The 26,874-nt window shown below is 38.2% G+C and overlaps 2 protein-coding genes across 2 annotated transcripts in view; both read right to left on the bottom strand.

Annotated features, from left to right (window-relative positions):
* CIP2A (cellular inhibitor of PP2A) overlaps positions 1–2,426 on the bottom strand; it is a 36,448-nt gene extending 34,022 nt beyond the window's left edge. Inside the window, exon 1 of the mRNA XM_063305572.1 lies at positions 2,198–2,426. Within this exon, the coding sequence (XP_063161642.1) occupies positions 2,198–2,299 (102 nt within the window). The 5' untranslated portion in view covers positions 2,300–2,426. The remainder of the gene's footprint in view (positions 1–2,197) is intronic.
* A 6,020-nt stretch (positions 2,427–8,446) lies between these two features.
* LOC134498359 (SH2 domain-containing protein 1B-like) lies at positions 8,447–15,140 on the bottom strand. Its single transcript, XM_063304434.1, has 4 exons — positions 14,892–15,140; positions 13,804–13,867; positions 13,151–13,325; positions 8,447–9,045 (listed from the first exon to the last, which is right to left on the bottom strand). The coding sequence occupies exons 1-4, from the start codon at positions 15,023–15,025 to the stop codon at positions 9,005–9,007; spliced, it is 414 nt and encodes a 137-aa protein (XP_063160504.1). The 5' UTR covers positions 15,026–15,140; the 3' UTR covers positions 8,447–9,004.
* Positions 15,141–26,874: the final 11,734 nt, after the last annotated feature.

Below are 26,874 nucleotides of genomic sequence, written 5' to 3'. Positions count from 1 at the left end.
CAATAAAATGTGCAGGGCTTAAATGAATTAATCCCCATATCACAGGGGGGTTTTTTTTGGTCAATTGGTCCTTGTCACCTTAAAAACAGGTAGAGATTTAATAGACACAGTATTCCCCTCATCACTACATACGGTATTTTAAGAAATTTCTAACTATCAAACAACTGCAGAAGATGGAACTTACAAAACAATACTATACTTACATACTCGTATCCCACTGGGCTAACTTCAGTTTATTAGCAAGTCAAGTTACATATGACTGCAACCTTAGGGCTCTTCTGCACAGCAGCATTAAAGTAGTGTGGGAACTGGCACAAAAATACACTAGGTCAAAGACTGATCGGACGTTAGATTCATATTCTGCATTGACAATGAAGCACTGGGAGCCTGGGGTAGAAGAGATCACGACAGGGAACATCTCCCTTGATGCCAGTTATTGGCAGTGACAAAGTCAGATCAGGAAAGTAGCACCACTGCTTGTTTCTCACCTCTTTCTCATGCCACCCATAGCATGAGAAGCAAAACAGGAGAGAGAGGTGATTTGTTCTCCCTTATTTCTCTTGCCATGGGTGGCAGACACAGGCAAAGTATAGGAGAGGAGGAGGAGGAGTGAAAGTGGGTCTTCTCACCTTTCCTACCAGAATACAGACCTGCTTCAGCAGGCTTATTTCCCATTAGAGGGAGGGAAGTAAGGAACACTCCCTCCCCCACCCGTCACAGATGCAGATTGCAGAATCACTTCTAAGCACCTCTGCAGCCAGCAGCTCTGTGGTTCATGTGTTTCCCCTCCCGACCTGCAGTATGGTTGATACTCCAACAAAATTTCTACCCAAAGACATATGTTTAAATGCATGTGTGTTTAAGTATGTTTTAAATTCATATTCCTACCCACTTTTGCCATTTCAGGCAGGATGGTGAACAACTCTAAGGGAATTTTCAGAATCTGAGAAAGTCAAGGGAGGTTTTCAAGACATGGCAAAAAAAGGATCAGATGGACATCAGCATTATCTCATAAGTGAGGCATCAGTCCTTCTGTTTGGAACTGTGAGAAAAAATTCTTAGATAAATCACAGAGAACTCACCTTCTTGTACTCCATAATTACTGTAAGGACTAAATATTTATCTAGTTTTCAAAATCCCATAATCCACTCTTGTTTTCCTAGCATTAAACCCAAGTATCATTATTTTATCCCACATTTATATTTATAGTTACAGTTATATTTATATAGCAGTCAACTCAAGGTGGAGAACATACCTAATGCTCCTGCCTATTTTCCCCACAACAACAACCCTGTGAAGTGGGTTGGGCTGAGAGAGTGTGACTGCCCCAGAGTCACCCAGTTTTCATTAATTAGTGAGACTGTGTGAATCTTGCTGTTGTAAGGGACTTGACAGGGCTAGCATTTTGTGGCTCTGCAGCGGCAGGCCTGCGTGAAAGCTCCTACAACCTTACAGTGGAGATGCAGAGACTGAACAGCCACTTCCACCCCATTCCCCTTCAGCAGTGAAAGCAACTCTTCAGCCACTCTGGAGGGGGGAAGGGGTCTTTTTAGTGCCAGAACAATGGCCTTAGCTCCCACTTCCCCTTTCTTTCTTGTGTTGACAAGAAAAGCAGCAGAGACGGCTTTCTGGCACAACAGCGAACCCCTGACTTTCCTACTGTCAAAAGATGAACATCAGTGGCCGTGGACTGGGTGCGTGGTCCACAGTAGTCCCAGCAGGCCAACAGCAGCAGCGCAGGGCCTCGTCCCTAAACGTACTTGCGGATGACCTGTCGCAGATGGCTCTGCTGCCTGTTCCGGCAGAAGCTGAAATGAGCCGCTATTAAAACGAAACGAAAAAAGAATGGCAGAGACTGCCTACACAAAGGGCCGAGAGTTGGTTAAGGACGACGTCCTGCATTCATGTCCACAACAAACGGTTACTGGAGATCTTTGCGCCAGAGCAAGCAGGACGAACATATTAGCCCTTGACCACTTCATTTGTAGACGGATCTTCTCCATATTTTTCAAAACAGTTTGCAAAAACTGGCGAAATTGCCACAAACCACCGCATGGAAAAACTTCGTTAACGCTAAGGCAGCAGCATCTAATTAATTGAACGCGCCTTCCTTCTCTTCCAACTCCTAGTACAAAATATCCCAGTGTCGAGGGCGCAAAAAAGCTTTGAAGCGGGTGGTCTATCGACCGTCGCTCACCTCCAAACTCCGCTGGAGCAGCGCTGCGTTGGGCTGGGTGCGGGCAGCTCGATACTGAGAAGCCGCCAAGAGCAGGGACTTCATGCAGGCCGAGGCGTCCATAGCCCCGCCGTCCGTAAACTCGCCAGAGACAGCGTTAGCCTTCTCCTGGTACTCAAAAATTCGTATTTGGCGCCTTGGCCGCCATTTCGCTGTTGTCACTTCGTTGGAGAAAGCCTCCGGAGCTGGGCGGAAGCCTTCGTCGCTCTAGGAAACTCGCGTGCATGCTGGGAGCCAGCGCAGGCGACCTTGGTGGGAAGGGAGGCCGCGCTCGTCCTCCTCAGTCGGACGTGAAATATGGCCAGCCGTAGTTGGGGCCCGCACTGTGGTGTAGCTATTTTTGCTTGCGGCCAAACCAAAATCGTCTAGTCCGCAGAAGCATATTTCATACGGTTCCGTCCGTGAGAACCCACAAAAGTCAGAGAGAAACCGCGTCCGTTTCTCAAAGCGTGTTCGGGAGAAGGGTTTTCGGAGAAAGTTCTGCGGGGAGGGGGATTAGAAAAGCGCTGTAGAAAACAAGCAGGTAAAACTAGGAGGAAGAAAAATCCCGGTTGAATTTTTGGAAGTTTCCTCTCGTTTTCGGGAGGAGAGCGGCCCGCTGGTGTGCCTTTGATCTGGTTTTGTTCAGGCTCAAGAGGTGGATTTCACCTACATCTTCCTAAAGGCGAAGTGATCCGAGTTTTTGTAGAGGACTGAGTAGGGGAGACGGAGGGATTTGGTCAGCAATTCTATTCTTACTCACCAGTAAGTCCAACTATGCTTGTGTCTAAAAGTGCTATGACAATCCATAAAGAATGCAAGGCACCAAATACCAACCCACCAAAAGATCCTTGACATTATAAAAAGCAGGTTGTGGTAGAAATTCAGCATTGCTAAATTGCATCCATAGCATGGTTTTCCTGATAGTTTTTTCCAACCACACTATTAATGTGATCCCAGGAGTATTATGATAATTTACCAGATTATAATGGTAATTTGTCAAGATGAGATTTAAAGTCGTTACTGTTGGATCTTGTGTTATCTGTACTTTCCACACACACATAACTACTGATCTCATGGTATTCATTAGTTTGTTGAATGACAGGTGGCGATTTCTAAATGACATTTAAGATATGTGCTCTTGTTTACAAGCACAGTGAGTGGGTTCACACAACAGGTTAAGCCAAAATGTGACTTATGTGGTTTGAGCTTAATGTAGTGGGATTCAGCCATTTCCCCACTAGTAGCTTGTAAAGTCTTCATAGTATCATCCAGCCATTGTTGAAATGATAGAAAACCTGTCTTGCTGTGTTATTTTGACACAACAGTGGTTGAATGACACTAGAAGATACGTCACTAGTAGCGAAATGACATTTTATCTTAAGTCTGATCAGTCAGTCATCAGTTAAAAAAAAAAAATCATGGGCCCCATCTTGATAGAAATAAAAAGCTGACTTTTCCCAAGATTTGCAAATTGAATGTAAAATAGGCTCATTCTCTTGAGGTGTGGAGGAAATCTTAATCAGTTTTTCTATAACAAATTAATGCAAGGAAAGAATATGGAAAATAGGACAGGATCTACATTTGATCTTTTGCATATAACTACGTTAGTCATGGTAGTTTTTCCAAAGTACAGTTATTTAATAAGTACACCACAATAAACAAAATATTAACTGTGTTTATAACATAAACTTGCCACTGCGATAGATGTAGATCATAATGTCTAAAAAAAACTGATATAAGTGCAATTAATCCATGTCAAACTGACTGGCAAATCTGAATAACGTTGTTAGCAAAATGCTGTGCAAAACAGTCACAGCACTCCAGTGGGTGATTCGTTTATTTCTCCCCAATTATAAATACGATGATTCCAGAAGTATTCCTAAACTACTAGCTTGTTGTTTCTGAAGGTGTAGAACCTTATTTAGAACAATTAAGCTCCCTAGGGTCCATAACCAGGAACTGTCAATCCACAAGGTCTTCATCTTGCCAGGGTTCAGAATCAGTTTACTGGCCATCATCCACCATATCACTGCATCCAGATGCTGGTTCAGGATATGCACTCTCCTTTTCAAATGTAATGGAGCACTAGAGTATATTGGTGAAACCTAACTTTTGATGACTGCCCCAAGTAGTTTATATAGATGTTTGTTAGCTTTGAGCATGAATTGTGCCTTGTAGCACTTCACAAACATGAACTGTGATGTCTAGTCCCTGCAAATAGGAGTGGAACCACTATAATACACAGTGCCCCCAAGCCCCAGCTCAGAGACAGTTTACAAGAATATCATGTTCAGTGGTACTGTAAGTGGCTGAGAGGTCAAGCAGGATCAACACAGTTGTACTGCCTCTGTCTCTTGCTTGCAGGAAGTCATCAGTCAGGGTGATAATACCTGATTCTGTGCTCAACAAGGTCTGAACCCTGATTGAAAAGAGTTGAGATAGCTGGTATCCTTGGAGAAAATCTGCATTGCAAAGATACTATCATCTCAAGTATCCTATTAATTTGTGACTGAGTAGGTTTGGATCCATGGAAGACTTCTTTAGGAGTGTACAGACTGTTCCCTTTAAGGATCACACCACCTTGTGAAAATGTATTAACCATTTCCTTTGGTTCTATCCAGTTGTACACTTTGATTCCATCCAGTTGTACACCAGACTAGCTAGAATAAGGCAACATGGCAGGAATCAAGAGCTTATGTGGTAGGCTGGACAGCTACAGTTATCTTGCTCATTCATTTCCTTAGGACTCCTAAACTGAAAGTGATCCCTTATTTTGGGGCAAGATAGTGTACCAACTACACTCAATGACTCAGTATATACTGTATCGAAATCAGTGTTCAAGCTGAATGAACACAAGTGATTCATCTTCAAAGAGTCTCACAATCTGTTACAGCACATAATTTTCCAGCCCTTTAAATGTTTCCAGACAAGTTAATAAGCCAGGGTACTGAAGATATGAAAACAGCAACTACAATACTGCATGAGTCTTGATCAATACCATAAAATAAGCCAACAAAGGGATTTTTTTGTGCGTCTCTTGTAACGATTGAATAAGATAGTTTGGGAAATGGAACACATTTGCTGGTAATGCTTTATCAATTGTCATGTGTTGAAATTCTAGAAATTATTCCAATAGGTTTCAAATAGTTTTACTGATGACATTGGAAGCCACTCCAGCAGTTCTGCAGCTTTATATGCCTCTTCTTTCTTTCCATTCTTTTATACTTCCTTAATGCAATGAACATGAATTTGAGTAAAGTCCGGGAGGCAGCAGAGGACAGGAAGGCCTGGCATGCTATGGTCCATGTGGTCATGAAGAGCTGGACACAACTTAACAACTTAACAACTTAACAATAACATCATATCTGTAGGATAAGGAAGTCCTTTTGGTCCCACTTTGAGCAGTCAGTTTCAGCCTAGGAATTTTTGAATGCTGATACTTTTCATTTTTTCATTCAGGCCATGTTTGCACAGTTTGAAAGATCCAGCTATCCCCTCCCTGCATCAATCAACACAACTTTTTGTTCTAGCAAAATATGTCAGGATGGCTGGATGTCATGTGGCTGTAATTTCGTTTTAATCCTCTCAGACTTCAACCCCATGTCTGCCTTTTTCATTTTTTCTAGAGGAATGGGAAACATTAGAAATCCATGATAACAAGATCACTGTTGCCATCACCTCATTTAGACAGATTTGGAACAGGAGCTTTCCACTTCTCAGCCACTTTATGTCCCTTCTCCCAATTGTGGCCATGGATGAAAACTAGAGGTCACCTTTATATGAGTTTTCAAAGTCATCATTTTACTCTCAAGTGTGGGAAGAGTTAACTAACTCCTGGGCAAGTAGATATATTGAAGGAGTTAATTGAACTCCCCTCACCGTTTAATTAAATGGGTTGTAGGTTAAAGACCTCATCTGCTCTGGGCAGTTTAGATGTGTGGCATATCTTACTGATGCTATAGAATATTTGTTAGTTTAGGAAGACCTTAAGTTTACTTGCTGACATAATAAGTATTTGACAACACATGTGTATATATTTTATTCTTCATACCATATTGACAACCTGCTCTAGAATAAACAGGCAAAGGTACTCAGAATAAATTTCTGTTGTTATTTCCTGTGAGACAGATGACTTACGAAAGTCTTACATACTCACTGAGGTAATCAACCAATATGAAAGTGTTAAATCCTGTGTAATGTCAATGGTAATTATTTTCCATTGGCTTCTGTCCTTTTTTATACATAACACTTAGGTAAATTGAAAAACAGGCTAAAAATCTATGCAGCCTAATGTTATCATCACCAAAGACAGCTAGTTACTTTTAAATGGAAGTGACAGAAGAATAACATGGCATGTTCTATTGCGTATTACATGGAGGAGGGTGAGAGGTTTAGGGATCAAGTCCCATGAGGAAAGATTCAAATGAGGTAAATATATTTACCCTACTCAAAACAATTAAGGTAGGGTAATAGAAGTTTGAAGAATAAATAAATATAATATGTTAAAATACATGATGAATGAATTTTTGTTTTATATTTCTCCAGAGTATAAGATTTGAAGCGGTGGATTGAACTTCAGAGAAACATAATTTGAAATTAACAGTAGGAAGAACTTCCTGATGATATAAAACTGATAGTTTTCAAAGCCAAAGCAGTATAGCTACTTGTTAGACATAATGTAGCACTGGATATTTGGGAATTGGACCCAGTGACTTTTGAGGTCCTTTCCAGCCCCTTGATCCCTGAAATGGCTTCACCCACCCAAACTGTAAAATGATTAGCATTGCTGCATGAAACAATTTGGAAACTTGACATTTCCATTGATTTTCTGTCACTAGTGTTAATGTTCCTGAAAGTACAGTCTAACTTCATTTCTCTAATGAAGAAAGAAATGATGCTCAAATAACTAAACATTGCATAAACAAACATGTTATCTGTAAAAATAGTTTATTTGTTACAGGGATGTATTGTTCACAGTTCAATAAGCCATTCCAATTCACAGGATGGATTACAGCACATTAAAATTATGGTTAAAATGGATTGAAAAGAACACTTGAGTACATTACAATTTAAAAGTGTAAAAGCCATTAACAGAAGAAAGAAGATGGTAAAGAAAAAAGCCTGCCACTGAAAGTATATAAAAAAAGTAGATATCCGTAAGGCTCAGCTAGAGAGAATCTTATTGTATTCCTTTCAGAATTTCAATGTAAGGATGCACTTAGTGATTTTATATGTGCTCGGTTAACTTTTTAAAGAAGTTAGAATTGCATCTAGTTTAATGATGTAATTTAAGTTAAAAGAATATATATATAATTTTTGCAATTTAAACTCATTTCTCTGGCATACTGTGCCCCTTTTGCAGTCTAGTACTAATTTTTTTGGTATTAGTGACTTGCCAACTTTTTTTACTAAAGAAGGAACAAAATTGACCGAACTCTTAAATATACTGGCTTTACTTCGCTTCAACAAGAAAATGAATTGGTGGAACTAATTAGATGTTTTTAGTGATGTTTGTGCCTTCTAACCTGCAACCCATTTAAAGTACTAGATGTTATGCATTCTTTTTTTTCACATATAAAGTAAAAATAAGACATTTTGTAAGAGTTTCCTAAGTTTATCCTACATTTAGGATGTGGAAATGCGTGCTACCTGCAACAATTACATCAAAATGTAAAATTGTATTGTTGTAAAGTACCCTTAAAAAACCTATATGTACTTTATACATCTTGTATAGAGGCTGACACACTTCATCAATAAAATGATGTAATTTAAACAATTGTGGCTTCTTGGTGTTCTCTGAGCTTGCTTTTCTTCCTGCAGACATTTCATTTCCAGGCTAGGTGACATCATTGCATGGAGGAATAGAGTTTGCAGGTTTCTGATATGCATTTACCTAGCCTAGTAATTAAATGTCTGCAGGAAGAAAAGCTCAAAGAACACTAAAGATCCAACAATTCAACCCTATATTCTCCTTTCAAACAATCTTATAATTTTACTAAATACAAAGCCTTCTGATAGGGATTAAGCTGATTAAGGAGATTGATCTTTGCAAATTTTGCCTCTTGGCTGGAGTGACACATGCTGTTTGGGTATAGTGTAGCATGATTTTTGGCTTTAAAGGATACATTTGGCTTGCTTAACACATTAAATAACAATTGGTGATTAATGTGAATGCTTATGCTATATCTTAACCAAATCGTGCACAGCTACTTAATCAGCCATGTAAACATTCTCAGTTTCCTTATGTTTGTTACCGTGTGTTACATTAAAATGCATACTCCAGATATGGAGTGAGATTTAAATAAATTTGTGTGTTTGTGTTACTTATAACAATGATAAATTGATAAAATAAACAATTCAGAATTTTATAAACATCCAAGACACTTGTAATTATGACTACCAAATATAGTAAGTTGAATGGTGCTCATAAATGAAAACTGTTAAAATGAAAATATAATGAGGTATTGCAATATGGAAAAGGCTGTCACATTTTTGTGGCATAAGCTTTTCAGGACCAGTGAACGCTTCATTAGGTGCATAAAATGACCATTTGCACTGACAGATATACATACCCCATACATGGAAAGAAGATTTCACAAGTACGTGTGTATTTTACAAAGTGTGCTTTTTACACAGAGACAAGAAATCGATCAAAAGTTGGTATTAAATGTGTTACAGAATTATCCAGACTACAAATGAACGCAGAATCCAGTGAAGTGAATAGAAGATTTGATTTGTGTGGGTGTGAGCCATAGAACGGCCCTGCTGAAATGGAGTAAACGGAGATTAGTCAGGTAAGACGTCAAGGTAATCACTGTCTCCAGCATCTGGGGAGAGGACGAGAAAAAGGGTATCATTACATTTCTCTAATATTTCAGTGAAACAAGTATCAATATCAAATAGCTCACATCATGGTGCTTAAATAATTACTGTTGATTCAAACAACACAGTAGAAAGAGATAGTTTACTATATAATAAGGCTCAGTGGGATGAGACATTTTCTATTACATGACCACCTTGCATTCAAAGGGGAGTAGACACTTGCCTGCAGAGCAGAAATCTGTAGCAAAGAAGTAAGATGATTTCTTCCTTACCCACCCCACCCCCACCTTCCTAGTTTTGCTTCTTTAAATTCTGGTTGAATTACTATGTTTTCAGTGTTAATGTGTAGCTACACTCAAAATCTTAGAATGCTGGTATATCCCTATGGCATGTCCTTATCAGCCTTCCACAGCAAATAATTTCAATCCCAATGCCTCCAACAGCTCCCTTCATTTCCCCCCAGTCCTATAGAGATGTGTATAACAATATCACTTAGTAGCACTGTGTCACCTCCAATTGTGCAAGTGCCTCAATACAGAAAAGAAACACCTCCAATCAAAAGTGTTAAATGGGTCAGTTCATTTTGGCAGAAATGTCTTTTGCACAGCAGTCAATTCAAACATAGTATCACTCCAATGTAGCACCTAGAAGTAGGGTGCTTTTTCACATTCTGGAGCTGCATTGAAGTTTTATTAAAGCTACACCAAAACAAAGCTGTTTTTTTAAAAAAAATCATAGATCTACTATGCCTGTTTTACTTCTGCTTGTATTTTGAAACTGACAATCTTTTTTTCACTGTAAAGACTAATGGGATTATTTATAATAATATGAAATTTAACTTAACTTAACTTAACTTAACTTAACTTAACTTAACTTAACTTAACTTAACTTAACTTAATTTAATTTATTCTATTTAGGTGCTGCCTGACTCCAGAATGACTCTCTGTGGCTCACAATATAAAAGATTTTGTTTGTTTGGGAGAAATAGAATAAAATATAACTCAAAAAAACAAAACCAACAAGAAGAAAAATAGGATAAGGACAAAGTAAAGAAAAAGATGGCTAATCTGGCCAACAAAAAAACATATCAAGCAATTTGTAACCACCTTAGCCCAAGGCCTGGGAGCAGCTAGTCTTAGGCCCTCCAGAATGCTATCAGGGTGGGAGCCACCCCAGATTTCAGGGGGAACTTCATTCCAGAAGTTGGACGCTACAACTGAAAAGGCTCTGAGTATCTGTTTGTAATATTGTATTATAAACATTCTGTTAACTGCCTTCATTTGCTTGCTGCTAACAGTTCCATTTTCAACATAAATCGCTTCTGGCCTTTTGGAGGAGTCTGAAGACCTAGTTCTGCTGCCTTGCTTGGGGCGGAGAGGGGAATAGACCTACATGGGGATGGCTGCTATAGACCACTCCTCCCACACTTGGACTGTTTTACATTCTTTTGCCACTTGGACTTTTTTATTTTTTACTCCTATTTATATTATTACTGTAATTTTATATTGTATATTTTATTCATTGTATGATTGTTGTTTTAATTGATTACTGTAAACTGCCCAGAGTCCCCCGAAGGGTGGAGATGGGCGGGGACAAATTGGATAGATAAATAAATAAATAAATAAAGTCAGTTATAAAGGACCTGCTTCTTTCAGATTTTCAGTTTCTTTGAAAATACAGACTACACTTTCAGACTGTTACACTACCTAGCCCAGTATTGTTCCCTCTCTGATGTACGTTTTAACATGTCAGTCTACTTTCCTATGCCCTTATACCTTTTCTCAAGGGCTTGACCTTGAGAATATATGTGTGGCCACTGAGCTATAGGGCAAACAAACAAACAAATAGTTCTCTCCATCAATCTTGAGCCAAAGTATACCAGCAGAAAATCTGCTGCCTTAATTGCGAAGCAACTAGTAATTTACTGTCATAGCATGAAGCTAACAGCTGGTGCTGTCCTTACTGTTTTAATGTGGAACAAGTTAAGAAGAGGGATTGGTTGATTATTATAGCTTCATTGTCCCCCCACCCCCCAAGCCCATCAAGCTGACAGGATCACAATAATCACAGCTATTCGCCCTAACATGGGGTGGGCTTGGGTGGTACTTGAAATGGTGAGCTTAGCAACCTAGCGAGTTGCACAATTAACAGGAGACAGGTATTGAGGTGGTCAGCTCCTGTGACCTGTCAGGCTATTTCTGAATGCAGGTCTTGTGTGGCCCACCAGCATTTGTTGAAAACTCAAGAATTCTACTACCACCAAGCATCTCCATCACCAGAAAGGATCTACCACTGCCACCACCCTGAAAGACATGGTGCTGAGTGTCCCCAGGCACTGATAGCTCCATCGCTTCTAGCACCAAAAGCTTATTGGTGCACCAGCTTTTCTTTTGTGGTCCATGGCTATTTTTAATTTATCAGTGTGGCCCTTTCTCCTTACTGAGCTGTGTCTAGAAAGACATTCCAATGCATTCCTATGGGAGAGATAGTTGAGCAGTGGCTTGGAATGTTGCCAGCTGTTGTTGGCTCACATGACCCAGAGAGGAGCCATTACTGAGGAGTTGGCAAGAATTCCCGAAGCCATGCTTTGAATGCTTTCCTTATTTTATTTAAATATATTTTTATACTGGGTTACTGCTTTAGTCTTTACTTTTTTAATGTTTCCAAAATAAAACTTTTTGAGTTGAACCTAGACTTTGTCTTCTTGCAGACAGAAGAGATTTTTCTATCCAAACAAGGTAACTAGGTTTGTGAATTAATTTTATTGGTAAAATCTGAAAGAAGATGGTTTTTACTGATTCACCAATCTCCCTGAATTTCATAGGCGCCCTCTAAATAAACTCCAGAGAGTTGAGGGATCAGTATGCAGGTGCTTGGAACTGCAGGGGGAAGAAAACATTGATGACTATGTTAATGTTTTCTACTACAGATTAAGGTTACTATGGTAACTAATCATTTTGGCTGGGTAAAGGGGTTGAATTCAACCGTCCCCTTTTCGAATGTTAATTTTTGCACCTGGGGGGGAAAAAACTTGCCTGGACTTGTTTTTAGTTTCTGTTTCCCTTCTGTATAGGCATGTAGAGAGTTTTAGCAGCTCTCACTGAGAGCCTGCAAGAATGCAGAAGCTTTTAAATATGTTTTGCTTTCTGTAAATAAAATTACTTTTATAGAAATGCCTGGTCTGTGACTTTTCTGATCTCTCCTGGGCCAAAGGCTTTCCTAGCAATCTGCCAACAGACTATTCAACGAGAGTGCTCTGACTAGAATTTCATTCAGGGAATGCTGTCATTACATGCAGAAGCAAGCTCTGGACCCAGTATTGTATTTAGCCACTATTGCTAGTTTAAATGCTGAAATTCTATTGATAACAGGATAGGTATTTCTGCTATGGCTATAATGGAGACTCTGATCTACTCCAAGGGCTAGATCTGGACAAAAATATCCCATTGGTTCATCCCAAGGAAGAGCCATATGTTCTATCACCCCAAACCTGGTATGTAGGCAATGAGACAGAACTGGCCAGCAAGCAGACCATCTGAATACCAAATCCATGGCCAATGCTTTCCCAAAAGATGTTAGCTCTAGACAGTAATAGTTACAGCCACTTCCAACTCCACAATGATTTAAAAAATATGTGCCTTATCACCTCACCCAAGGGCTGCTGAGAAAGAAAGTGCCCATAACTTGTTAAACAGAATGTGATAAAACTTACTGCAAAAGGGCCTTTCATAGTAAAAATAAATAAATCTTACAGTAGATTGCAGAAAAGTTAAGGGAGTTTTGTGCAAAAAAAAAAAAAGATGGTCATAAAAATGATGCCTTTTCTTGAATGGAAAAACAATTAGCATAGATGAACTTGGATTTCACTTTAGTTTTTCTCCATGAAATTGTAAGGCTTTCTTCCTTACTCCTATCACATATGGTATTCTTATAACAATCCTCTAAAGCAGATTACTTTGGCTGGCTGGCTGGCTGGCTTGCTTGCTTGCTTTTCTCATTCATTTATTCAATCATTCATAAAAACAAGCTTTAGTAGTCTATGTTGATGGCTTTCTTAATTTGAAATATACCTATTTGAATTTACCACCTTTATATTTATTTGTTTCTTACCAGGAGTCACATATGCTTCATCTTTAGTGACATACACAGTCTGAGTTGTTTGATGGCAAGGAGAACGATATAAAGGATAGCACAGATTTACTACTAGCCCTTGATTTGGCTTTTTGTAGTTGTCAATTAAATCCTTTAATGTTCTGAAGACATGCGTCGGAGTACCTTCAGATGTCTAAAAAATACATATTGCAGCTAAATTTACATTTAATTCAAAAACATATTAATAATTTATTTCATATCCAAAACACGCGATGACTAAAATAGATTCTTTCCAGAGAAGATTATAACTAATATAGTATATTTTTTAAAATACCCCCAAACTATGACCTTCAGCAGCTTTTTATTCTAATATAGAATCTATCAGAAGTAAGGAGTGTTATTCTTCACAATTTATAATGCATGAAGTTGGAAAAATAAGGTAATCCAAGGACATTTTAGTTTAACATCCCCCTCACCCTGCCAACTGGGTATAATGGCATAAATCCCTCTTTTGGGGGAGATGGGTGGTGGGTAAATTTGATTAATAAATAAAATAAATAAATGTCTGGTAGGAGTCTGTTAAATTTATATTTCTTTACATTTAAGGAATAAGGAATAAACTAGCAATAGCATATTTACTAAATTATTTTAAATTATATTCATTTTCTTACCTGCATCATAAAATGTCCATTACTTTTTCTGAAGATTCGGTAAGTGTAGATAAGGTGTTCATAACTAATTTTTAGAATGGAAAGTGTATAAACAAAGGGTACATTCATGAACTGGAAAAGTCAAATACACTGAAGAATCATACAGTCCCAAACACTGATAACCATAAAGGGAGAAATATGCAAAAAATGTCCATATTTGTCATTAGTACACATACAACAACTATTAAGTTTTAGTTTTCCAGAAATGATATCAGCTAAATAATATAGGAACTTTCTTCTGATGTGAAAACTCTGAGCAAATATGAATCAACCTCTTCAGAGCAAGTATCAAGTAAAATATGTTTCCACAATTCTGGAGAAGAAAAGATACTTACAAATTAGTATATTTATACTGACAAGTTAGAACAGTCATATTTGTTAGACATCCCAAGTCAATACAAAACAACTATGCATACTTACAGTAATTCCCAATAATTTTTATAGGTGCAAACTGCCTTTAAGCTCAGTAGCAATAACAATTGCCATTATACAACTGGTAGAATTCATACATGAGAACTGGCTTCCATATATGCTATATATATCATCCTACATATCTGGTTCTATACCACACATCCATTGGAGAAGAAATGGCAAAGGCTGGTGGATAAAAATATCCTGACTGGAAATATGTTGTAAAGATTTCACCAGATGTTGTGGATCGAGCTTTAGGTATTATTGATCTTGAATCTATAATTATTTGAAATGTATCTCTTCCAAAAACGGTACTAATGCACATTTTACTATATGTTTATTTCTATATTTAAATTTGGGCTAGAAATACACTGCAGTTTATAATAAAGCAGAATCCATTTTATGTATACACTCCCACTAGGTATACATGCCTGAAATAATATTCTCAGTTTTCTGAAAACAGATGGTAGTTGCTTCTCAAAAGTGCAAGCATCTAAAAAATGCAACTCAATCCATAAAAATGTTAGTCATGTTCAAGCTGTCTTTATACAATGCCAGATTAAGTTAAACATTTGCATTTCTTGTAACTAAATCATTTCTTTTAACCAACAGAAAGGGTTAAAAATGGAAGTACTTACAAAACACAAAGGCACAAGGCTCCAGGTATGCTCTCACTGTTTCGTACTAAAAAACTTCCATTTACTCCCATTTTGCTCAGTAGTTCTTCACACTTTTCTTTACTTATATTTCCATGGAAATACTGAAATTCCATTTATGTATAAAAACTCTTTCCAGATTAATTCTTAAGATTCAGCTGAAAAGATGACCTATTCTCTACTGAACTGTGGAACAAAGAATAAACTCTTAACTGTGCAATCTCTGTCGTATGATTTGTTGTTTCCCTTATGCAAAACCTAGGAAGGTAACACAGGAAGTACTAACTGTTAAATGGATTAGTCATCACCATAGCTGTTAAAACAAAGACCTTCATATCTTTGGATTTTATTGAACTTTGGGGAGCAGGATTATACATAAACCCTAATCAAATTATTAGGGTTTAATCTAATATCTGTTTGATCTTGTAAGCAAATACAACATAGGCATGTTGAATCTAGCAGTGAATCATTGAACATGCGTCATAACTCCATCACAAAAAGTCTGCTGAAATCTATAATAGAAAAAGTGTTTCCTTACAAAGAAGCAAAGCTGTCTTGCCTTAAAGCAGAAGTCCAATAGGACTATTTTGCATACAGAATAATTGGAAAACCAAAAAATTGAAAAAGAAGAAAAGACACAATGATCTACATGCTCCAGTAATGAAAGTCAAAGAGCACAGTGACAAAAATAGGACTAGAATTAGTATAAAGAAGATCAAACTTATGACTGCCGGTAGCGTAACCAGCCTTAGAATCAACAATGAAGATGCTGAAATGGTAGACAGCTTCTGCCCTTTAGAATCAATTATCAACCAGCACTGAAGAACTACACTGCAGACTAGAATGTGGTAAAGTAATAGTAGCAGGCCTTGAAAAATAGACCTTGAAAAATATTCAAATGCCATCGTGTCTATATGTAATGTGGTCACTAAGAGTCAACACTAACTTGATGGCAGATAATCAATTCATATTTGAATCAATATCGAAGAAACAGGTTTAATGATTTCTGTACTACAATTACTCTTAGTTTCATTCCTAAAACCACCAAATATTTCTAAGAGTAAGTAACTAAAAGGAACTAACAGGAGCTTCCAAACTACTGAACTATATGGAGGTAGTTTAAAAATTGTTTCTGTGCATAGATTACCTCTGTGACTGGTATGCTATATTCAAAATAAAAATTGTACAGGTTTTATGGAGTGATCCTAGGCAAGCATTTTATACTCCTGGACCTGTGTGCATTTGGCTTCATATTACTGATTCTTTGTCCTGAAGATAAATTTTCAACTTTTGACCTTGAGGCTAGATGATTTGGACCTTTTTGATTTCTAGAACCCTCTGAACAGTGATAAACTTTATCCTTTGGCTGTTCATGTTCAGAAGACTTACAAAGTGGTCTCCTTCAATTCTAGGCAAGAACACTGATACCAATTGAAGCGAAGACAAAGCAGCCATCAACAGACACATAGAGGTAAACAACATCTACATATCATTCAAAAGAGACAATAGAAAAGCCAAAAGACCAGTATACTCCCTTGCCAACAATCAACACCCAGATATGAAAAAATCAACACTAGGATTAACACCAGATGAACCATCAAACAGCACAATACACCCTAATCAAGGAACTATTAACTCAGGCAATCAACCAAGCAGCAAACAACAGCCCAATCAAAGAACTCCCAAGGAGAGAACAACACCCCTACCAACACAAGCAGGGCAAGCCACGGTATATAAACTGAGAGCAAGGCCCATTCCCTCTTTGCACTGAAGATGTTGCCTAGTCTGGCAATGAAACATCTGCAAGAAAACAATAAGGCTCAGAGAGCACCAAGGATCCCAAGAACACTGACTTTACTGAATATAAATACTTCTTCCTACTTTACAGCCTATAGCTCAGTGTTATCTGTTAACTGATTTAATTCCAAGTGGATAAAACTATTGGAAACATGCTAATTGGCTCCTGTTTCTTGCCATCCAGATTACTATAGAACAGCCAATAAAATGTTGAGGGTTCTGGAAATAAGCCTTGTGACAAACAGTAAAAGAATTTTGATATGGTTAGCTTATAAACAAGACAATTGAGGGGATGTATGATAACAATCTTCAAATATCTGAAGAATTGTCACACAGAAGAGGGAATGTTCTATTGTACAAAAGGATAGAACCCAAACCTGTAGGTTAAAACTACAAGGAAGTAGGTTCAGGCTGGACATCAGGAGGAACTTCCTAAATGAATGAGATGTCAGCCAGTGGAACAGGGCACCACATGATATGTTGAATTCTCCTTTACTGGAGATTGTCAAACAGAGGCTGGGTGGTCATATGTCAGATATTCTTTAGTAGATCCTACTCCGAACATGGAGTTGGACTAGATAACTTCTAAGGTCCCTTCCAATTCTATGATTCTGTGATTATATGACTTGGTATTAAAAGGTGTTGCTTTGTTTTCTCTGATCATTGCAGTGCCTGGGGTTTTGGCATAACTGATTGGCAAGCTTGGACCCTTCTGGAAAGGACCACCCCAACACTCAATTATAGTTTGGGGAAATACTGTGAAGTTAGTCAGCTAACAGAGAAGCAAGACAGCATGGTGACATACAGTGCTGCAGAGATAGGTAAGTCAACAGGACTGGCTAGCACAGAAAAATCTTTGTAGCCTTGCCACTCCATCCATACTTTTAAAGGAGTAAATGTTTGGCCCAGCATGTGTAAATATTGGCTTGGATTCATTCACCTACTGTCAAGAAACATTAACATTTCCCCAGGTATGCAGATTTTAAATGTAGCGTCAGCCTTGACCCTATATTTAGAATTCTGGTTGCTAATTAAGCTCACAACCAGCCTCAGTGGCACAGGCAGACAGAAACTCTGATGGCCTTTCTAGATTCTGTTATCCTGCTTGAAACAATAAAAGATTCCTGAAATGCCTGCTACTTATGTTTCTTGACCTTGCCTACCTCAAAGGGCTGATAGGCCATAGGCACAACCCTTTCCAGGTGGGCCTTTAGTCTTTAAACCAAGCTCAATTCTACTTTACTGCATGGCTGTTGCATGCCCACAAACAAATCTAGCCATATGCTTATGGGTGGGTGATGGTAGTGCAGGTGGATAAGCACAATAGGCAGGTTCGGTGACATGCTGAGGGTGACCTCTAGAGAGCAAAAGCACAGAAAACTAATTGTGTGCTAATATCTAGTGGCCATCCAAATTTTTACTGCCAAAATCTGGTGGCCTTACTATGGATGCAACCTTCTTCTTCTTCTTCTTCTTCTTCTTCTTCTTCTTATTATTATTATTATTATTATTATTATTAATACTTTCAACATACATTCATAAAACACTTAAATATACACACACATTATTTAAAATGCTGATATTTCTCCCTGTGAGAAGCTTGTGTGGGTAAAGCCTCGCACCATAAACAGTCTACTCCTTCCATTGTGGACTATAACTCTTTAATTGATTACTAAAGCTGGAATGAGGAAGGCAGATCTGAGATGTTTCCTTTGGAGCCAACATTTTGGGTAGCCATTTTAAAAAAGCTAAGAGCTAGGAAAGTGAATGGAGTATCAAAGTAATGTAAGCATTTGATTCATTTAATTGATTATGTACCATCAAGTCCTTTTTGACTCCTAGCAACCACATAGATAAATTTCTCCATGACAATCTATCCCTAACCTGGTCTTTCAAGTCTTCCAATGGTGCACTCATTGCTGCTGTAACCAGGTCCACCTACTTTACTGTCACTTGTCATCTTCTTCTCTTTCCTTCCACCTTTCCTAGCATTTGAGCCTTTTCTTTTTATTAGTAATTTTATTAAAAATTAACGATAAAAAACTAATACAAACTAAAAAAATAAAAAAATAAAAATAAAAAATAGAAGGTGCAGAAAAGAAAAAGAAAATATAAAAAAATAGAAAAGAAAAAATAAGAATATAGTAAAGAAAAAGAAAAGAAATATATAAAGAAATGTTTTTTCCCTTCATCACAAGTATAAACAATTTTAGTAACTTATCACCTTCTCTTAAAATATAACAAATGATCTCTTCTTCCCATATCCCATCTCTTATCTATAAACAAATCCTTAAAACCTTGTCCTTTCTGTCCCAATCAACAAAAGTTAAACATTACCAGAGATAACAACATATATATTTTAACCTTCATCAAATAAACGAACTTTATATTCCTTCCTTTTACTTTTAACAGTTTTGAACTTTAGTCCCTTCAAATAATGTCCTAAAACTTGATTTCTTTTCATTTTTTCTTTGTCCCTACTCATAAAATTCTTCAAAGCTTTAACAAGCCTCTTTTGTAAATCCAACATAGGAAAATTTTCCAGGTCACTCTCTTGGTTTGTTATTTGTATATCCCTTTTAATTATTAAGACATCAGCCGGTTTCTTTTGTATGTCCAGTGTAGCATCTTTTTCCATATCATTCTTGTAGTCTGTCATTTTTAAATCCATTTTCAAATCAGTCTCAGTCTTATAAGGTAAAATTTTTTCCATAACATCTTTTAAAAATAGTCTATCTATAGAAGCAAACACTCTTAAAATTAACTTCTGGATCCATTGTTCAAAAATATCCTTCAATATGTCCAATGTTAAAAACATTTTGTTCCATTCTGATTAGTAAGTCAAATTTAAGTGTTATCTTTCAATTGTAATCTTTAGTCTCTTCTAGTTCCCTCTGATGTCCAACCTTCAAAGTCTCATCCTATCCTATTCTTTTAAAATAATTCAAAACAAAATCATTTTCCCATGGAAAGGGTTCTTATAATTATTTCCAAAATTTTATTTCAAATCTTTCTGGACTCTTAGTCTGTTTGTAACTTTCCAGAATCAAAGTTCTAATCACCCTTTTGCTGTTTATCCTATATATATATATATGTCCTTTGTATTTAAAACTTCTTTCACTAAGGATTGAAGGAAACTCACCAGGTGTTTTCAGACTTGTCAATCCAAAGTTTCCTAATACCAGAAAAGCAGTTAACAAGCAATTTTCAAAGTGATTAGAAAAGGAAGTATGCAAACCCAGTGTCCTTTTGAAGGTACTGACCATGGCTATTCTGTCTCCTAGAGCTCTAAACCTGTGGAGACCACTGACTGGGCAAGAGGAATTATGAAGAACTGGTCTACTCACTTTTAGTAGTTTCAGTTTGCCATTTATTCCCTGGAAATCCAGCACTTGAGCCTTTTCCAGAGAGCTAGATCTTCACATAATGTGTCCAAAGTAGGATAATTTGAGCCTGGTCATTTGAGCCTCGAGTGAGGACTGGGTTAATTTGTTCAATGATCTATCTTTTTTTTTTTCTTTCGCCTGTCCAGGATATTCTCAGGAGTCTTTTCCAACACCACAGTTCAAAAGCATCAATACTCTTCCTATCCTGATTCTTCAAAGGTCCAACTTTTGCTTTTATGGAGTTTCATAGGGAATACCATGGCTTGTGCTGTTCTGATCTTTGTAGGTATAGATACATCATAGCATTTGAATATCTTTTCCAAGGCCTTCATGGCTGCTCTACCAAGTGATAGTCTATGGTGTATTTCTTGACTGCTTGTTCCTTTACTGTTGATGGTTAATCCTAAACAGCTTTGATAGGCTGAGAGTTTAATAAGGCATTAAACTGATTGCCTGTAAGATGTAAATCTTACAGAGAATATCACGTCCCCAAATATGGAACAGATGCTGCAATATTATACATTGTCTATAGCAACCCCAGAAGCAGTAGAATAGCCTTCAGAACTGAAAAGCTACAAAACTGCTTTCAAGCTATCTGATTTAATTTGCTGTTTTAAAATACTTTGATTCACAAATCTACTTCAGTGCAGTGATTTGATCAAAGCATTGCATCAAAGCTCTGCACCACCCTGTGAAAATATTTCCATAATACCTTGCCTGTGGTTGTCGGCCTTGTGGGCCAAACCAGATAGGAAACATGACAGGGTAAGTTAATTCTACTTCATTGTAAAGCTACATTGACAGAATCTCGCAAGCCTGAAAGTCTCCTTTACAGCCTGAGAAACTAGGAAGGGTCTCTTCTAAGCCTTTTGCCCCGCCGAGATCCTGCTATGGCCTATGCTGTCTATTATCTGACCATTCCTTTGGCAGAATATCTTTGCCTAGTTTCCCAAGGTCTTTCCCACATATCATTACATGGTTGATTTAAAAAATCAGGAGACATCTTGGGGTATTTTAAAAATTTAACAAATTTATTATGTCATAAAACTTTTCATGAGCTTCCTGACATAACAGATACTGTTTATACCATGACGATAGTATGTGGGGTTTTGTATGTGGGTAAAGAATTGTAAGCAGTAAAATCAAAGAAAAGGAAATGCAAAAAGTACCAACTGACAAATGTTCAATGTTTAATTATTCATCACAATCTACAAAGAATTGCTGATCAGAACAAAAAACATGGCATTGCTAAACTAATTAAAAGTAGTTTGATAAAAATCCTATCTCAGTTCAGGGCAAAGCCATATAAATGGACTGTTCGTAATTCAGCGGTTTTACACTAACATTTACTTTTGAAATTCTTTACTTAGGTAAGATTGTTTAAGGTTAGTAAATTTTTTTGGAGGTTGAAATTCTCTCCTGCTAGTTTCTAAATATTATTTCAGACCTCAAATTTATGCTCTTTTTCATGCTGCATAAAGATGGGCATTTTATCCCATTCAGAATGCACATTGCTGCTTGATGATAACAGATAATATAGCGAAAGCTGTGCACATGAATTCTTCATTTGGGAGCTGATTTTATTAGGACACACAATCACTTTGCCTGAGTAAACTATGGAAACATCATTCACATCTGGGTTTATTTCAATGTCTTATCCTTTATCATTCTTTCATATGCAGCTGGTTGTTGCCAGTGACAAGCTGGTTTAGTTCAGAGGGGACCTGTGAACCTAAAGTATTACTTTGCGAGAAGGGCTATAGATCTCTAGAAAATCCTTTTGGCATTTGTGGGCTTTTTTTATAGAATAATTCTCTGTCACCCGGGTGAATTTCACAGCAGAACCCAAGAAGATCAAGGCCTTGGGGCCTTGATCAAAGGACAATGAAAGGCACAGTGAAAGGCACAGTGGAGTAAAGGCGTATTTGAGGTAAAAAAAAGCCTTGCAGTGGAGAGTATGGTGGCAGAGTTCATTAATTGGAATAGATTTATTTGTGAAGTTTTCTAATATTTTCTCTGTTGAGTCTGTCCTGGAGTAGATTATTACTGGATACTAGCCTGTGGAAGAAAACTAGATTTTCAAGCATATAGGTTTAATCTATTAAAAATGTATTTTGTTTGGAAGCATTTTCCTTTCTCTGCCTTATTATGGTAAGTTGTAAGGATGGAACTACACATTACATGCAAGGTATGTAACTCTATCTTTTCTGGCATCTCAAGTTTACTGAGTAACTTGTCACTAAGCTCTCCCCCTTATGTTAGTGACTACAGATCAGTTACTGTGAGACCAATCAATTGAAACATCTAGCATGGTTATGTCATTTTTAGCTGTAGCAATGGCCCACAGAAGGTGTGGGTGTGACCTACAATTAGGTCTCTTATTATTATGTAACCCAATTGTTTTGTTTTTGCTTCTTTTATTAATCTCTGTTGTGATGATCCTTGCGAGATATTGCTGGCTTGATTCATATAGAGCACATCTGCCATAAAGCTCAGTTGCTTGCTTCCTTTTCTCCCTTTCAAATTTTGTCATAATTTTAGCTGTCCTTTTATTTTTTTGGCTGTAATGAAAATAAATGGGCAAATAAATAAATAAGATTTATTGACAAGACTAACTCAGTTTATTAAGATTTGTCCCTAAAGTGTCCCTTTAACATTTGGGCATTCAAAATGCTATCTCTGCTTCTTGCATCTGACTTGCTTTGCTGCTGGCAGGCTACATTTCAGTGACACCAAGTGACAGAAATACTCTTTGCTTGCCATTGTCATGAGAAAACAAATATCAACTGGATTCTTAACTTTTCATCTACCTTAAGTTTCTACTTCCTGTTTGGCTCATTTTTAACACATATCTTTTCTGATATGCGCTGATACAGTCTTACTTTCTAGCACAGTTGTACATTTCCACACACCCCTTCCTTCTTTTTGGTAGAAACTACAAAGAATGAAAGAGTGAGGCTGCTATGTTTATAACATGGCGGATGCTTTCATCATCACAAAATAGAAACACAAGGGTTGGAACCCACTAATTGTTTCTTTATTTGGTATCTTTGGGTGTCTTTAATGGGATCTTATGTTTTGGTTGTTTCCTCACACTCTTGAAATATTTCATGGAGCATCAGGAGCTTTTCAGGCTGGGCTTCAAACAACCTACACTGCTTTGTGAAAAGGAGTATCCTGCTTCCTTAACAACAGCAGTTCATTTGGAAGACTATTTTTAGATGGAAGAAAAGTAAGCACAGTTCTTAGAAATGCAACACAGAACTCTTGAAAAGAAACAGAAAGCACATAGGGTCCTCCTAAGGAGAAGGCTGAAGTGGTGAGACAGAGTTCAGGCTCATGGATTTCTTTAAAAATTACGAGAATCTTGAATTCTCTAATTTAACTAAGTTGGTGTAGTGATTGCTGAAGCAGAGCTAAATGTGCTAGGGAGGTGCAATTTATTTACTGTACCTGTCCCGTGGTGTCACATGCTGAGAAGACCTGCATGTACAAGTAAAAATCTACATATCAGTTACTACAGGGATTTTAATAGATTAGGGATTTTATTTAGTTTGGTTTTATTTATTTTGGCCATAAGAAACTGAAAGCATAGTGCCAATGACTTGCTCAAGACCACTTAAATTTCTTCAAAGCTGAATAGAAATTTCAATTTAGTTTTCTTGCATAATATCCATACTTACCATTTAAATTGCTCTGTGTAATGTTTAAGCAGTTCTGTGTATACGTATGTGTAATATGCAGGCACAACAAGAAGCTTTAAAATAAAAAATCCCCTTTTTCCATCCTGGAAATCTAACAGATTCTATACTTCCCTTTTATAAACAGAGCTGCAATAACATAGTGGATATTCTCTTTTATTAACATAGAGAAAGTTGCAGTTCAGGTGGGCTGCCTGGGAGGTGGGATTGAAATCCTTCATGTCAGGTGACTAGAAAAATAGTAAACAGTGTACTCCTCGACATTTTCTTAAAAAAATAAAAGCCTAGGGGAAAAATAGGTGCTCTGGAAGATAAAATCGTATTAAAAAATGAAAGGTTTTGAACTGATAATCTTCCCTATTCTAAGCAAAGATAATAGCCACTGTGCTATTCTACCTCTATTGGGAAAGAATAGAACTTATTATAGTGCATGGTGAGCATTGGCTCAGTTGAAAGTGCAATCCTTTCTGTGAAGCATAGCCAATAGGCTGACCATATTTCCTTGAGACAAAAACAGGACATTGGGATGGCAAAACGGGACGGGGTTAAACTTATGTAATATTCTGTATTCATGAAAAAGTAAGATGATAAAAAAAGTTTTAAATGTTTTTATCTTTGTTGTAAACCTCCCAGAGTCCCCCCTTTGTGGGGAGATGGGAAGTGGCTATATTTAATAAATAAATAAATAAATAAATAAATAAATAAATAATAAATATTTTATTTTAAACTGCCCAGAGTCCCTCCTTGGGAGGGAGATGGGTGGTGATAAAGACTGATAAATAAATAAATAAATTTTAAAATAAAAACTTTATAAATCCATCCATGTAATTTTCTGGGCAATAATTAGGCTGACCATACATCCTGTTTTGAACGGGACAGTCCCGTTTTTTTAATATTTCCTGATCTTCCCATCGTAGTATAAATGTCAATTTTGTCCCTTTTTTAAAAAACATTGGAGCTGTTATTGGGAAAAGCGGGAAAGAATTGAAATTGAAATTGAAAAGGAGACTGACTTGGCAGTAGTTCTCAATCTGGCAGGAAACCTAAAGCGGAACCGCAGGAACAGCTGATTGGGGGTGAGCAACAGGAAGAGTCACTGCCACCAATCAGTGCAGTGGAAGACAGTCAGAAAGGCACACTCAGCAGAAAAGAAGCCAATTGGCTCTCAGGCCAAAATGGCGGGAAGAAAATAAAATAAAAGAGCGTGCCAGAGAGGAACAGGTTGTCAGGGATAATTGTTCACTAGACTCCTCCATTCCTGTCCTCCCATCACAGCTCACTGCCATCCTCAGCCCTCCGCTTCTCCAGCCTCCTGCTGCTTCTGTTCCTGTCCTCCTGTCCCAGCTCGCCACCACCCTCAGCCCTCTTGCAACCTCTCCACCCAACGCCACCAGCCTCTCCGGACCCAACCAGTGCCACACCTCTCCCTCCTGCACCTTCCCAGCTTACTGTCAATAACTTTTTTTATCATCTTTTTTGTGCCACACTGCCACACCTTTTTTGAATATGGAATATTACATAAGTTTAACCCCATCCCATTGTGCCATCCCAATGTCTCATTTTTGTCTCAAGGAAATATGGTCAGCCTAGCTATAATGCAGTAGTGGATTGCTTTGCCTTCCTCTATAGGTTTTTTTAAAAATTTCCCTGCTGAGCTTGCAGCCCTAAGATCTCCTTGTGGTCTCCCATCCAAAAACTGATTGGGCCTGATCCTGCATTTTGAGCTCAGCTAAGATCAGCTAGACCTGCTGACTTCGTGCAGAAGCCTCTCTACCCTTGCTGGAGGACAGAGGAAGCAACTGTAAGGCTGGAGGAGACTAGCAGGCTGATAATTGACAGTCCTGCTTGTGTAATACACACACACACACACACAAAAGGGAACAAAACATGCACCACAACATATAGGTAGTCCTCGCTTAACAACCATTCATTTAGTGATGGTTCAGACTTACAACAGTGCTGAGGAAAATAACTTACAACTGGTACTCACACTTAAGACTGTTGCAGCATTCCCCCCAGTCACATGATAACCATTTGGGTGCTTGGCAACTGGTTTGCATTTATGAACGTTGCAGCGTCATGTGGTCACGCAATCGCCGACCTTTCTGGCTCGCTTCTGGCAAGCAAAATCAATGGGAACTGCATGATTCGCTTAACAACCACGCAGACCACTCAACAGGTACAGTGATTTGCTTAACGACTGTAACAAAAGGCTTAATGACCACCAATGGATTTGCTTAATAACCACTTCACTTAGCAACCAAAATCCTGGTCTCAATCATGGTCGTTAAGCGAGGACTCCCTGTACACTTTTCTGCAGTGAATGCAACAAGTCTTGGGGGTATACTTAAGTCACTCCATTGCAAAGAAATGATTACCATTTCAATAATGTTACTGACAATAGGAAAAAAAAATGAGTCCACACCTTTGAGTCATATTTCTTTCCTCCTGGGCTGGGCCTGGATCTGGCCTCTTCTCTCATCCCTTTGCACAGCTCACACCCGCACACAAGACACATGGATTCAAGCAGGGGTGGCAGGGTAGGTTGACTCAGCTCACTTCACCACCTTCCCTGCAGCCCGTTCCCAGAATCCAGCCCGCAGTTTGACTCCAGCCTAGCCACTGTCTGCCTTCAGACAGCTGGCCCCTGTATTTATTTAATGGAGCACTTTCCGCAGGGCACGGTGGTCGCCCGGGCCATTGGAGGCCTTGCACACGCCTCGCTCCAGTTCCCCAACCTGCAGGTAAGTCTGAACCGGCTGCGCAACTCCTCTGTCTCCAGACTTTCTACTTTGCTTTTTCCCCCTCATGCAAAATGCACCCTGTGCCCCCTCCAGATGTGTCAGGACATCCCCCTTGAAATGCCAGGGAATTCTGCATGCTCCACGGGCCCCCAAATCCACGTGCACATGCCTCCCAGTTTCTCCTTTCCCTTTCCCTTCCTTTCCTTTTTTTTTCAAAGTTTATTTTCAGCTACCTGAAGCTCATGCTCTACTTGCACTCGCTTCCCTTTGGGACACTCCCAGGGCCCTGGAAAGTTGGGATGTGTGTGTGTGTGTTTCCCCTCCTCAAAGTCAAATT

Source organism: Candoia aspera, chromosome 5 (genome assembly GCF_035149785.1).
Source record: "Candoia aspera isolate rCanAsp1 chromosome 5, rCanAsp1.hap2, whole genome shotgun sequence".
Taxonomy (NCBI): domain Eukaryota; kingdom Metazoa; phylum Chordata; class Lepidosauria; order Squamata; family Boidae; genus Candoia; species Candoia aspera.
The sequence above is the reverse complement of the archived record's forward strand: the minus strand, read 5'-3'. Positions and strand labels throughout refer to the sequence as shown.